General features: G+C 53.3%; 1 protein-coding gene across 1 annotated transcript; it reads right to left on the bottom strand.

Annotated features, from left to right (window-relative positions):
- Positions 1-6,358: 6,358 nt before the first annotated feature.
- On the bottom strand, positions 6,359-13,478 carry GPR15LG (G protein-coupled receptor 15 ligand). The gene is made up of 3 exons (XM_012764705.3): positions 13,321-13,478; positions 11,422-11,502; positions 6,359-6,891 (listed from the first exon to the last, which is right to left on the bottom strand). The coding sequence occupies exons 1-3, from the start codon at positions 13,385-13,387 to the stop codon at positions 6,794-6,796; spliced, it is 246 nt and encodes an 81-aa protein (XP_012620159.1). The 5' UTR covers positions 13,388-13,478; the 3' UTR covers positions 6,359-6,793.
- Between the last annotated feature and the right edge of the window lie 584 nt (positions 13,479-14,062).

The following is a 14,062-nucleotide window of genomic DNA, read 5'->3' as shown; positions in this document are numbered from 1 at the left end:
TTGTCCAGGCTAGAGTGAGTGCCGTGGCGTCAGCCTAGCTCACAGCAACCTCAAACTCCTGGGCTTGAGTGATCCTTCTGCCTCGGCCTCCCGAGTAGCTGGGACTACAGGCATGTGCCACCATGCCCGGCTAATTTTTTTATATATATATCAGTTGGCCAATTAATTTCTTTCTATTTATAGTAGAGACGGGGTCTCGCTCTTGCTCAGGCTGGTTTTGAACCTGACCTTGAGCAATCCGCCCGCCTCGGCCTCCCAAGAGCTAGGATTACAGGCGTGAGCCACAGCGCCCGGCCGAGTCGAGCATTCTTGAGGGTAAAACTGCAGGAAACAGAACAGCCTCCACTAGAGAGGGATCCCTGAAGGAGAAATGAGAGGCAGAAGAAAAGGGAGTGGGGGCTTGGGGGGAGGGTATTTATATATATATATTATAAGGGATGGGACGTCACTAAGTTGTCCAGGCTGCACGTGAACTCCTGGGCTTAAGCGATCCTCTTGTTTCAGCCTCCTGAGTAGCTGGGACTACAGGTAGGCATCACTGCACTTTGCTTATATATATTTTTTTTCTTAAAAAGACTTCTTCCCCTTCAGTTGTGCCAGGTTCAGATCCACTAGAGCAGGGGTCCTCAAACTTTTTAAACAGGGGGCCAGTTCACTGTCCCTCAGGCCGTTGGAGGGCCAGACTATAGTTTTAAAAAAAACTATGAACAAATTCCTATGCAAACTGCACATATCTTATTTTGAAGTAAAAAAACAAGCGGGCAAAAACACCCGCATGTGGCCCGAGGGCCGTAGTTTGAGGCCGCCTGCACTAGAGTGACCAGCTGTCCCAGTTTGCCTGGGACTGAGGGGTTTCCAGGGATGTAGGACTTTCAATGGTAAAATCAGAAAAGTGCAGGGTAACCTAGGATGGGGTGGTCACCCTAGATCTGGCCCTGTCTTCGAAGCACCTAAGAACCTGGGAAAACAGTAGCCCCGAGTGGTGATTCTCACTATGAGCCCTGACCTTGACCTTGCAGAGTGGAGGGTCCGAAAGCTACTTGGAGGGCTTGGTTTGGGTTTATTGTAGCCAGGAAGGGCTCACCTGCCATGAGGCCTCGGGCTTGGCCCTCACCCACAGACCCCGGGCAGCCTTAGGCACACCAGTCGCCCTGTCCTCCACATGCCCACCGCCCCTGCAGGGGGACAAACTCCCTCTCCTGGGCCTCCCCACCATGGCACCTGTGGTGCAGAACTAAATCAGGTCGTCCCTAGGTTGGGTTCTGACAGCTCTTCTTCTGATGGACTGATGGCAGCTGATCCTGCTATAGATAAGTGAGAATCTGAGTTCTCAGCTGCCAGCCAGGGCATGCGTGTGTGTTCTAGCTCAGTCTGCCGATACGCCAACCCACGCTCACGTGCCACCCACACCTTTGCCTTTCGCTGGTGCCTGAGTGGACTAAACCACAGTCCCCTGCCCATGTGCACACACACTTTCTCACAGCCGCCCACAAACACACGCACAGGCTCTACTCTCATTTGCAGACCTGCTTGTACACACACACACACACATATCCATCTATGTGTGAGTCCACACATGTCACCTCCACATGTTCACACGTGTGCACACCTGAGAGGGTGGGCGAGGTGCTTTCCAGGCTACGTCTGGTGCTGGGGATGGGGTGAGCAGCAGTGGCTGTGATTCAGGCTCATCTTCCCCTGGACGCTGGCTAAAGAGGGCAAGAGTGCATGTACGCAGTCGTCCCAGTTATCCAGCACCCTGCTTCTGCCCAGTGGTCTGGGATGGGAAGAGTGACACCGTCTGGCAGACTGACCTCTGTCTTTGCGTGTTGGCATCCTGAACTGCTCTGGGTGGCGGCCAATTCCCAGTAACGTGACTGCTGACGATAAGAAAGCTCTGGTCCAATGCAGAGTTTGTACTCTGGCCTGGCCCTTAGGCCAAAAAGATGCACTTTATTTTATTTTATTTTATTTTTGAGACAGAGTCTCACTTTGTTGTCCAGGCTAGAGTGAGTGCTGTGGCGTCAGCCTAGCTCACAGCAACCTCAATCCCCTGGGCTCAAGCAATCCTGCTGCCTGAGCCCCCCGAGTAGCTGGGACTACAGGCATGCATCACCATGCCCGGCTAATTTTTTCTATACATATATTAGTTGGCCAATTAATTTCTTCTATTTATAGTAGAGACGGGTCTCACTCTTGCTCAGGCTGGTTTTGAACTCCTGACCTCAAGCAATCCGCCCGCCTCGGCCTCCCAGAGTGCTAAGATTACAATGTGAGCCACCGCGCCCGGCCAAGATGCACTTTAAATTGCACAGATGTTTCTGCATCTTTGTTTCACATGATCATGATAAAATGCTGTCAGTGGATCCAAGTGGGCCTGGATGTGTTGCCTGCACTGGGTGTACCCTCTGGGATGCAGTTCTGTCAGGTACTGTCTCTCCCAGAACAGGTGAAGTCCTGAGGACTGTCCTCTGCAGGCTTGGGCCAAGGTGTGCCCGCGTGGCTGGAAGCTGGCAGTCCCTCCCCACAGCAGTGGGCTCAGTGTGCCTCAGCAGCCCCTGAAACTCACCTTCTGTGACCTGTGTCCCCTGCTCCCTTGCTGTGCCCAGGCCAGGTGTGGACTGGCTGCCTCAGTTTCCTTTGACATGAGGATGGGACTTGCTTCCTATTTCTCTGAGGCCATGCCTATTTGTTTAACTGAGGGACTCTGTGGTGCCACCTGTTCCCTCATCTATTGGGTTAGTGGCCCCCAGTGACCCTTTCCCCGCTGACCCTGACTCCTGTCAACATGGCACTTACACAGGGGGGTAGAACTTCTGGCTCCGACTCTGCCTGTTTCTGCCCTGCAGTAGTCTCCTTTGCTGTCTAGCCTGCCACACGCCAAAGAATGTCTCCCTCCCCAGAAAGTTCTTTTTCCTGGCATGCCTCTGCCTCCAAGCAGAACTGGCCTCTACTTGGAACCTTGATAGAGTCCTTAAAACACTTTAGTGCCATAATCTGTCTGTGTGTCTCCCAGGGGACTGTGAACCATTCAGGGAGGAGACTGTGCTTCGATCTTAGGGCCTGACACACAATAGGGCCCCATGGGTAGGTGTTGAGTGGCTGAATGTGTGAGGGAATGAATGAATGAGCGGAGAAGCATCTGATAACGTCCTAAGACTTGGTTTCTGGTTGAGGACGTTGTCACACTCCTTCCCTGATCCATCCATAAATTGACAGAGTGGAGCAGCCAGGGAGTATACACTGCAAAAGCCTGCTGAGCCAGGCAGGAAACAGCAATGTGTGAAACGGCTGGGCGAAAGACGATAGGGAGTGGTGGGGACTGTGGTACACGTGCAAGCGTGCACATCCACAGTGTACTTAAATATTGAGCTAAACAAACAAACAAAACGGTTGTGTTTAACATGGAAAGGGACTTGTCAGAGTAGACATCTTATAATTGGACAACCCCTCAACCCGGTCTTTCTGGTTCATATTTGCAAGTCCTGAGGGGCAGTGCAGGTTAACTGAGGTTAAACTACAGATGAGTGCCACAGACCTTTTCCAGAGACGGAGCTGTTGATAATGTGAGTCTGCTGGTTGTCTCTGGAGCTGTCTACATCACTAGGCTCCTAGTAAATGGGCAAGGTTCAGCCACCAACGAGGAGGGCAGACTCTAGCATGGAACACACTCATGTCCTAGTTTTACGATGCTTCCAAGGCAGCAGAAGTGGCTGTGGAGTTGGTAAGGTGAGTCACCATGTGACCAGCTGCGTGGACTCTGCAGGGCTCCAGCTGGCGGTTTACCCTGGACACTTTGCCCAGAGATGAGGAGGGAGGTGGCAGGCAGTTCTAGCTTCATTTTGCAGCTGGGGAACATGAAGCTCCGAGAGGTCACATGACCTCCCCAATGTCACACAGAGGGTGCACGACGGAACCACCATTGGAACTCGAATCTGTCTTTGAGGCTCATGCTCCATCAATTACGCCAGATGTCCCACCCCTTCAGGGAGTGTGGGCACCTTTAGTTGCCATGGAGACTGTACACTTTCTCTAATGATGCTACCTGCAACCTGCAAGCGTCTAGATTCTTCAAGGAGTCAATTAGGCTAATGTAAGGATTGCAGTTTTATTATTTCTAAGTCACTTCCAAGTGTCTGAGTTTCCTCCCCGAGCTCGAATAGCCTTATTCACAAGACTTTCCTTGTAGAGTGAAGTTCCCCCACCCTGAGAATGTTTAAAAGTGCACGTTGCAAGTTCTGGAGGCGGCCAGTGAGAGTGGGAAGGAAAGTTTTTGGCATCTTTATGAGAAGAGGCACCTGCCTCCCAAGGGTCACGGGCCACCAGCTCTGTGTGGGCATCTCTGTTGCTTGGGAGCCGGTCCGAGGCTTTCCCTCATCCACAGGGGAAGGACAGAGGGGCCGAGGGGCTGGTGGGGCAGGGCAGGTGCAGCGTCCCCGGCTCCCTCTGGCCTGACCTGCTCTGAGGGGCTGGTGTCCCTGGAAGGCCCCTGGGGTGGCCGCCCATGCCGGCTGCACCATGTCACTGCAAACAGCTCACGCCGCGGGCGCGGGCGGGAAGACCAGGTATTTAGTGTGCGCAGATGAAAGGAAGACGCGGCCTGGCCCCGGGAAAGGAGCTGCGCCTTCTCCTTCTCCGAGGCCAGCACTGCAGGGCCGCTGGCCCTTCGCTGCTCCCGAGACAAACCAGAACACCCGACAGGACGGCGTTCTAGGGCCTTCCGCGGCCCAGCCGCGCCCGCCCTTCCCTCAGTCCCTGCTGCGGCCGCCGGGCGGCTGCGCTATCCCCAGACACTGCAGCCTTCCTGCGCGCCCTCACCGTGCCCTGCTTCACCCCTACACACACACACACACACACACACACACACACTATACACCACACACCACACACTATACACCACACACTATACACCACACACCACATACTATACATTATACACACACATCCCCCACCACACACACTGTACACACACGACACACTATACACACACATCCCCCACCACACACCATACACCACACACCACACACTATACACACACATCCCCCACCACACACCACATACTATACATTATACACACACATCCCCCACCACACACACTGTACACACACACCACACACTATACACACACATCCCCCACCGCACACTACACACTATGCATACCCCCTACCACATACCACACACCACACAGAAACATATAACACGCACATCATACACATAACACACCACACCCATCATAAGAACACACACCACACACATCATACCATCACACAGCACACATAAACTCTGCACACCACACCCACAGCACACATACACACACCACACACAAATTCCACACCCTCGCACATTCACACACACCACAGACATTATACACACACATTACAGACCACACATGACCACCCCACCACCCACACTCCCCACATGCCCTCACATCACACACCACACAAACCACACACACCACACGCCAAAGGCCACATTTACCACACGCACACCCCGCAGGCTCCCACATGACACGCCACACCCAGCACCCCTGCCCTAGCTGGGGCTCCTCCCTTCACTCAGTTCGGGCGTCTGCCCCTCCTCACGCCTGGCGCCCCGTCCTCACCTGGGGGTCCCCGCTTTGTGGCCGGCGACTGCCTCCCCCACGCCAAGGACCGTATTTGCTCGTCTCTGAGCCCCGGAACCCAGCGTGGACGGAGTCTGCCAGCGGCTGCCGGCCTGGACGGCGCTGGGTGGGCGGTGGGCGAGTGGGCCGGGGACAGAAGCGTGTGGAAGGGATGTGAAGAGCGTGGCCTGTGACAAGACAAAGACTCCTAGTGCCCTGGGTGCTGCCACCCCACAGCCCGGACGGGCACCTCTGCCTGTGCGCCCCGAGGGCTTCTCACCTTGCGGGAGCCTCGGATTAGAAGGGAGCTTTCCCGAGATAAGCCTCTTACACCGGAGCCATCTGTCCCCTCAGGGCCTCAGCTCTGGCTGTGTTCACCGCGCACAAACGCTGCCCCAGGATGGGGTGGGGAAGGCAGGGACTCCCCTGAACCAAGCCCCTCTGGTCCAGGTCTTTGTGGGCACTTTGCATGTGTCTGCCCAGCCCTGGACAGGCCCTGAATCTCCACTTTATAGAAAAGGGGCTGACGTGCCCAGGCCACACGGAAAATCCGGGGGAAGGCAGGGCGTCCAGTGCTGGTGTGTTGGACCCGACGCATTGGCCCTGTCCCCGCCCCACACGGCTGCATTGTGCCGTGATGAAGGGGCCAGCCGGCAGGGAAGGCTTCAGGGACACGTTTCTTTTAGCAGAGAGTTGGGCTCAGGCCCTGTCATTGACTTTCTCAAACAAGGACGCTCCCTGCATTTTGTTGGTTTATTTATCATCTCTGTATTCGGATTGGATGTTCTTTCCTGCAGACTCATCTCATGTCAGGAAGTCAAGATGGGAGTCCCTCAGGGGCCATTGCATGCTGGGTGGTTAAATGCCAGGAGACCAAATGGATCTGAGGACGGCCGAGACTCTGCAGGCTTGGCTGGCCACCCTTGGGTGCTGGCCACCCTGCACTGCAGCAGGCTGGTGTGTCTCTGGATTTGTAGCTGCCCACAGGTCATGGTGGAATCTTCGACTACCAGAGACTGGGGACTGGGACCTGGAGCTCTAGAACCTTCCCAGGGCCCCTGTGCCTGAGATGAAGCCCTGCAACATCACAGCTCATTGCCCTGAAAGTTGAAAGGGGCAACTTGAGGCTGCTGGGTGGCTCGAGCGCTGGGCATGAGGGTCTCTGCTGTCCAGAGACGTGCTGCAGGAGCGCTAAACCTGAGGGAGGGCCCCAGGCACCACCCAAGAGCTGGTCCCTGGGTTGAGCTTGCACAGTCTGCAGAGCCTTGCGCGGTGTCGTGGGAGGTATCCTGGGAAGAGCGATTGGAAGATAAAAGGGACAAGGACAGGAAGGCAGAGGGGCAGACAAGAGCGGAGGGTGGAGAGAGGGAGAAAAACACAACTAAGAATCATTTTCAAACACAAAGATTTTTAAAAAAATCAAGCAAGAATTAGATCTTGCCCTCCTTCTTGGAGGCCCAGAGGGGCGTTTCAGGGCAAACACTACCATCCTAGACTATTTTAGTCTCGGCAGGAGGAAGTCTAATTTCCTAGCCAAAGATGGAGAGAAGGTGGCTTATTCTAAGCAGAACCCACCTGAGTTGACCGGGGTCTGAGAGGCCCATTTCTGGTGCCTTGGTAGGAGGGCCTGCCATGTGGACAGTGTCACTTGGATGTGCAGGACCTCGGACGCTCCCCACACCCCGCTGTCTCCTCCCAGACGGCATGTGCCGGGCAATGTGTGGCCCAAAGTCACATTTGCATCTTTTTATGAACCAGCCCCTTTTATGGGAGGAATAATCCACAGGAAAGGAAACACTGCATGCATTAAGCTATTCTTCCTAGTTTTGTTTTTAACTGCAGAGAAAAAGTTCTGGAAACGATCTGAATATCCTATGATAGAGAAATCCGTAATTTGTGATGATACCTCATGGTGATAGAAATGCTTCCTGAGGACAAAACCCCATGGTTATGAAGACTATGTAGCAACACAAAGAAAAATGCTTATGACCTAATGCTGATATTAAAAATTAAAAAAAAATAGGGTACAATAAAAATAAAACCAGGTAAACATGTTTGTGTACGCAGGACAAATACTGTGTGATCCCACTTACAGGAGGTATCTAAAATACCCAGACTCACAGAAACAGAATAGAATGGTGGTTGCCTGGGACTAGGGGGAAGGGAGAAACCGGGAGCTGCTCAACTGGTAGGAAGCTTCACTTATGCAAGGTGAACTAGTCCCAGAGAGGTTCAGAACACAGCAGTGCCTTTCGTTACAATACTGTATTTCACACTGAAACATTTAGGATTTAGATTTCAAGTTAAGTGTTTTTACCCACCACACACACACACAAAGTAGGGCAGGGAAACTTTTGAAAGTGATGGACATGTTCAGTATTTTGATTGCGGTGTCCGTTTCATGACTGTGTGTACATGTTCAAATCCATCAAATTGTAAGCATTAAATATGTTTGTAGTATGTAGTCTTTTTGTATATCAGTTACACCTCAATAAAGCCAAAATTATTTTAAAAAATCATGTTTGTATAATAAAAGGAGACATACATGAATGAGAAAGATTATTAAGTTATGCTAATGAGATTATTCTTTTTTTCTCCTCCTTTTTCCAAATTCTTACTATATGCAATGTGGAGTGGTAGTTAAGAACATAGAATCTGGAGTCAGATTATTTAGAACCCAGCTCTACCACTTACTAGCTGTGTGACTTCCAACAAATCACTTAACCTCTCTGTGCTTTAGTTCCTCACTTGTGAAAATGAGAATAGTATCTAACTCTTAGGAATATTCTGAGCATTAAATAAGTTAGCAGACATAAGTGCTGCACCTATTAACTGACATGTAAGCACTAGCTTACATGCCAAAAAAAAAAAATAAGTTTAGTTGTCGTAACTCATCCAAAGGCCTGACGAAGGCCCCAGGGTCACAGCCTTCCTGGCTGGAGGGGTCCACATGCCGTCAGTCTGACCCCAGCTTAAGCCGAGCGGCCTGGGCTTGAGACCAGTGCCCGATGCCCGTGCAGAGCCAACCGAGTCTGCAGAGTGAACGTTATTTTAAAACTACCGCTGCTGTGGCAGTGCTGCTATACGCACTGTCACAGGCTTTCTAAATACGTTAGAGAAAGCCTTTTTTTAAAAAAAAAAAGTAAATTGGTTAATGTAATAAAGTCAGCAAATCAGCCATTTCGCACATTAATTTTTGGAGATGGCTTTGTCACATTGACCCAGAGCCCTGGCCCGCCCGCATCTTGTCCCCAGGGGCCCTGCATGGCACTGAGATACAGAGCAGCGCCCAAGGAAGACACTTCAGAACAAGGACCAGTCGCTATTTGGCTTGTGTGTGGCGCGGCTGCGGCCGTCAGCTCTCGGACACCCTCCAGGCAGCCAGGGTGAGTCTCTCCTTGTGCAGGCGGACGGGGCACTGTCACGGTCCCGCCGTTGCTTGCGCAGTACTCCAGGAACACTCATTCGTCTCCTCCCTCCTTCCCTCTGAATCCCGAGGCCAGCCCCATGGACGGCAGGCGGAGCCATCAGTCCCAGGCGGGAATGCACAGGCTTTGGTTTTCTGTGCTGGAATCGCTGCCTCTCACACCAGCAGTCCTGGCAGGGCTCGGCCCCCTCCACGGCAACAGCAGGGCATGTTCGCGGGGCGCCACGTGGCAGGCGGGGTGCAAATGCTGTACGGACATGGCCCCACTGACTCATCGCTGTAGCCCGCTAAGGCCAATTCTACCACCATCCCCTTCCATGCCCTTTCCACAGAGGGGGGCCTGAGGCTGAGCAACGCCGTGACCTGCTCAAGGGCACACAGCTAGCGGGTGGTGGGGCTGAGACGCCAGCCCAGATGGCGCTTCCTTCTGGGAAGTCTGCCGCCCCGCCCACGGGGCACGCCCGGGTCTTCACACGCACTCTGCAGGAAACTTTCTTTCTGGGGGACGCACTCTGTTGTGGTGGAAAAAGGAGAACAGATCCTGGCTTCTGGCTCTGCCTCAGTTTCTTTCTGAGCCTCAGTTTCTCAATCTATGCAATGGTGATGAGGCTTCTCTAGGGTGGTTCCAAGGATTTAAATGAAATCGCATGGTAAGGACCTAATAAATACATCTATTTCGTTCTTCTTGCTCTAAGTTGTTTACGGCTTTCTGCGATGGAATTTTTAAAATATACACATGAAAAGAAATCCAGTCTTGACACAGGAGCCACAGACCTGGATCCTTCTCCCATAGCCCTGTGCACAGGGAGTTAACCTGGCTGTGTTTGCTAGGAACTGTTTGTGTGTGCGTGCGTGTGTGCGTGTGTGTGCTGTGTGCATGTGTCTCTGTGTGTGCAATGCATATATATGTGTGTGTCTCTGGGCGTTTGTGTACGGGTTTGTGTGTGTATAGTGTGCGTCTGTGTGTAGCTGTGTGTAGCACGTGTGTGTATATGTGGGTGCTCACACCCCCTCTGCTTCTCTTTACCACCTCTGAGCAGTCTGTGCTGCAGGCGGGAGGGGAGAGGGGAGGGGATGAGCCCTCCCTGGAGCGGCCCCATCTCTCTCCTTGGAAGGTTTCACCTTCTTTCTCAGCACCGCCCTCCCCCGCCAGGCCTGGGGAGCAGAGCCGCAGCCTCACCCCCACCTCGCCTGGCAGGCGCATCACACTCGGTTCAGGAGGGGCGTGTGAGAACCGGCTATTTTTACCCTGCCCGCTGGGTGCGATGCCAGCTTGGAAGGAGGGGCTGTCAGCTTCTCCGGAGAAAAGGTCTGCAGCTAGAGCCATCCTGTCTCCCTCCCTCCCTCTGTCCACCCCCTCATTTACATCCGAGCTCCCCCTTCTGTGGACAGGACTCTTGGTGGCTGGCCGGGGCTTGGGGGCTCTGGTGCCACGGCCACAGAGAGTAGGGCGGGGGGCTCTCTCGGTCTCCTGGGGAGGGCACTGCGGCTGCAGAGAGTCCAGACAGCAGCCCTGGGTTGGTGTCAGGCTCCACAGCCTCCAGTGTGGCCCTGCCTGTCCCATGCTCTGGGACTCTCCTACCAAAGGCAGCCGGCAGCCCTGATCTCCCACCTGGGCCAGGAGACTGCAGTGCCTCCGTCTGCCCCAGGCCTGGGGCCCCCTCGCTGGGAGCTGGGTGCCTGCAGCCCTCCTTGTGCCTGGGCCTGTTCCCCTCACTGCTGGTGCCACTCAGGCCTTGCCGGAGAGGACAGCCTTGCTCTTCTGGGCCTCGCCCCTGGGCGTGGAGCCTGGAATGCTGCCTGGCTGCTCCTCTGGGGGCTGCATCACCCGCCGCCAAGCTGGGGCCCTCTGGACCTGTGCACCCCCCACCTGCTGGTGACCTGAGCTGCTGGCCCTGCTCCAGGTCCAGGGGACTCGCAGGCAGCTTTGGTTTGTGGGTCCTGTGAGCACCTTTCAACCCAGCTCCTGTCTGTCCTCCATGCCTCCCTCTTGCCCACCCGGGCCTTCAACCCTGTGGCCGGCTCCGCCTGCACCTCTACTTCCGTGATCCCCAGGTGGGGCTCCCGGCCTTCCCTCAGGTCTCAGAGATGCTCCCACAGACACCTCCACCCAAGGTAGGGGTGCTCCCCCACACCATTGTCTAATTGCATCCTGCTCCTTTCCTTGGCAGATACATTCAGTTCAAAATGACTAATTTGTTGCCCCTTTTGGGGGGAGCAGTTTCCCTCAGCATGGGACTGTAAGCTCCGTGGGGCTGAGAGCACAGTGGCTGTGGCCCACCGTGGACTCGTGCCCCCTCTCGGGTGTGGGTGGGGGCTGATCGGCACGTGTGGCCTGCCCGTGCCACTGCAGAACCGCCCCCCCCCCAGTCGGGGCACGGTGGGCGCTTACCTCTCAGGGCCGTTGGGTTGTGGCTGGGAACGCGCTGGCAGCAGGGCCTGAGTCTCGAGGGCTTGGCAGGACGCCGTCTCCCTGAGTGTAGCCAAAAGGAGCAGAGACCCTCCCTTAGCGAAACTGTTCGTGCAGGAACGACCTGAGTGAGCTTCCACTCCTAAGGCCCAGGGCTCAGAAATATTTATTCAAGGAAATGCAGATCCAGCCAGGCTACAGTGGGGCTCAGGTCCAGGGGAAGGGGTGGCCTTGTTGTAATTTGCTTTTCAGAAATAACAACGTTGGCAGATTTTCTGCCCCCGGAACGCATTCTCCTCATGTTTCTGTCCCAGAAACAGTTCGGCAGGGTCTCATGTTCCTGTCCCAGAAACAGTTCGGCAGGGTGACTCGGAAATGTCTGTGCCTTTTGACACAGCCATTTTCCCCTTGGTGACCTAGTCTGAGAAACTAAGCCTGAATATGAAAAATATTTTATGTACACACATGTCTTTTACCACATACTTAAAATAGTGCAAAGTGTGAACCATGTAAATGTCTAAGCACGCATATTTATCATAGCACATTCACTGGATGGCAAGTTATACCTTAAAATATTAGTTGAATGACACCACTTCAGGAATGTACCAGAGATAGTCCTGAATGGATAGGAAATGTTATGGGCAAAGATATTCATCCTCATTGAATTGTCATTAGGGAAGCACTGGCAACCTCTAACATGTCCAAACGTACGAGTCTGATAAACTGCATGCCATGGACTGTGTTTATGAGGAATTCTATGCACTGTTTTTTGTATTATATAAATATGGCACATTTTCATTGCAGAAACTTTACAAAACAAATATCTCCTATAATCTGCCTGCCCAGAGATGGCAGCTGCTGACATTCTGGTAATAAATGCTTCCAGAATAACTTCAATCATAAGTATTTTGGATGATTTCAATAACATGATGATAAATTTACAAAAGACAACATGTGGAACGTATAGTCAACGTATAGAGATACGTCCATTAAATTTTAAAATGCTGCGTGCAAGATTGAAAGGAAATAAACACAGTGTTGAACATGGCTATTCTTGAATCATGAAATTATGGGTGTTTCCCTTCTTTATATATTTTTATATCCCTGGCTCCAAAAAGTGTTAAAATAACTATAACCACTACAACAAAAAATAAAAGTAGACAGTTTCTAGAGGGTTAGGGAAAAGGGAAAGCTCAAAATACTCAGCTATCTGAACCAAGAGAGGCAGGAGAGCTAGATCTTCACATCCATAGAGATGAAAAGAACATGCCCCTCACTTCTGAACACGCATAAACATACCCCGCCCCCAACCACAGACTCGCTCATCCCATCTGCCGTGGTTGTTTTCCGGGCACAAGGTTTGGGGATGTTCAGACTCGGAGGGTCGCCCAGCACTGATGTGCTCTGGTGCAAGCATGGCACACGCACCGCGGAGCGGCTCCAGAATGTCTAGACAGGTAGGACGTAGGCACGGCAACCCAGATGCAAGCGCCCAGCCTGGAGACCTCCCAGCACTGGCCTCCAGGGTCAGAGTGGGCAACTTCTGCTGGCTGTGCGTGTGCTACTGTGGTGAGCACCCTTGGCAGAGCAGGGGCTGTGGACAGAGACTGTGGGGCCTGACGCCCCCGAGCCACCTGCTGGAGCTGCCGCTGTGCTTGGAGGTGTGACGGAAGTTTAGGAGCGAGATCCCTGTCTCTCCAGGGCCCAGCACTGCCTGCCGGGGCCTGCCCCCACCACAGGTCAGGAATGGAACCTTCCCAGATGCTGGAATCCCAGATGCTGGAATCCCAGATGCTGGAATCCCAGATGCTGGAATCCCAGATGCTGGAATCCCAGATGCTGGAATCCCTGCTCAGACCCGACACCCCGGGGCAGCCCTACCTTCTGCGGAGAAGACGGAGCAGAGAAGCAGGATGCAGAGCAGGCTGGAAAGCACTAGAAGCCTCATGGCGAGATGGCAGAACCTGGAACCTCGTGTCCTGAGGAGGGAGCTGCATGCAGAAGTCCTCCCTTGAGGCCACCTCGGACATTTATACAGAGATGAGAGGTTTTCCCAATGGGCAGGGCACCAACAGACTTGGAATTCTCCCAAAGGGTAGAGTCAGCCTCTCCCAAGAAGAAAACCAGCTTTTCAAGAAGCATTCGTGACCTGTGACACAGAGAGCTGTAAATGCCCAGCTGGGAGAGCTCCCGGCACTAGCCTCGGTGGCCAGAGCAGGAACCTTCTGCCGGGGAAGAGCCACTGCCCAGGGTTGAATGTTAACTTTTAGTGTCAGTAAAAATTCCATCAAATGCAATTCTTCCTGCTCGTTCCTCAGATGTGGCTGGGAGAAGGACCACGTCTTGAGCAGCTGGTGAAATGTAGACAGCACAGGCCCTGGAGTCAGACGACCTGGGTTTGATCAGTAGTGTGAACTTGAACTTGTCCTTGAATGTCTCTGAGTCCTCTTCCTGTCTGAAATGGGCACAGGGCTACCTCTCTCACCAGCCTGCAAGAGCATGGGTACAAGAAGCCATCTGCACCAAGCCGGATGCTCACACAGCCGTTAAAGGTGTGGGGTCACAGCTGGACCTTGATGTTTCAGACAGTGATGAAACGAAAGGGCACATCAGGTGCAGGGTC

The sequence above is a fragment of the Microcebus murinus genome, chromosome 14 (assembly GCF_040939455.1).
Source record: "Microcebus murinus isolate Inina chromosome 14, M.murinus_Inina_mat1.0, whole genome shotgun sequence".
In the NCBI taxonomy this organism is placed as follows: Eukaryota; Metazoa; Chordata; class Mammalia; order Primates; family Cheirogaleidae; genus Microcebus; species Microcebus murinus.
The sequence above is the reverse complement of the archived record's forward strand: the minus strand, read 5'-3'. Positions and strand labels throughout refer to the sequence as shown.

Coding starts and splice junctions, on each gene's coding strand:
- GPR15LG (XM_012764705.3), bottom strand. CDS start 13,387: ATGAGGCTTCTAGTGCTTTCCAGCCTGCTCTGCATCCTGCTTCTCTGC. Junction 11,503..13,320: donor CTCCGTCTTCTCCGCAGAAG/GTAGGGCTGCCC, acceptor GGCTACACTCAG/GGAGACGGCGTCCTGCCAAG. Junction 6,892..11,421: donor CAACCCAACGGCCCTGAGAG/GTAAGCGCCCAC, acceptor CGCTCTTCCCAG/GATACCTCCCACGACACCGC.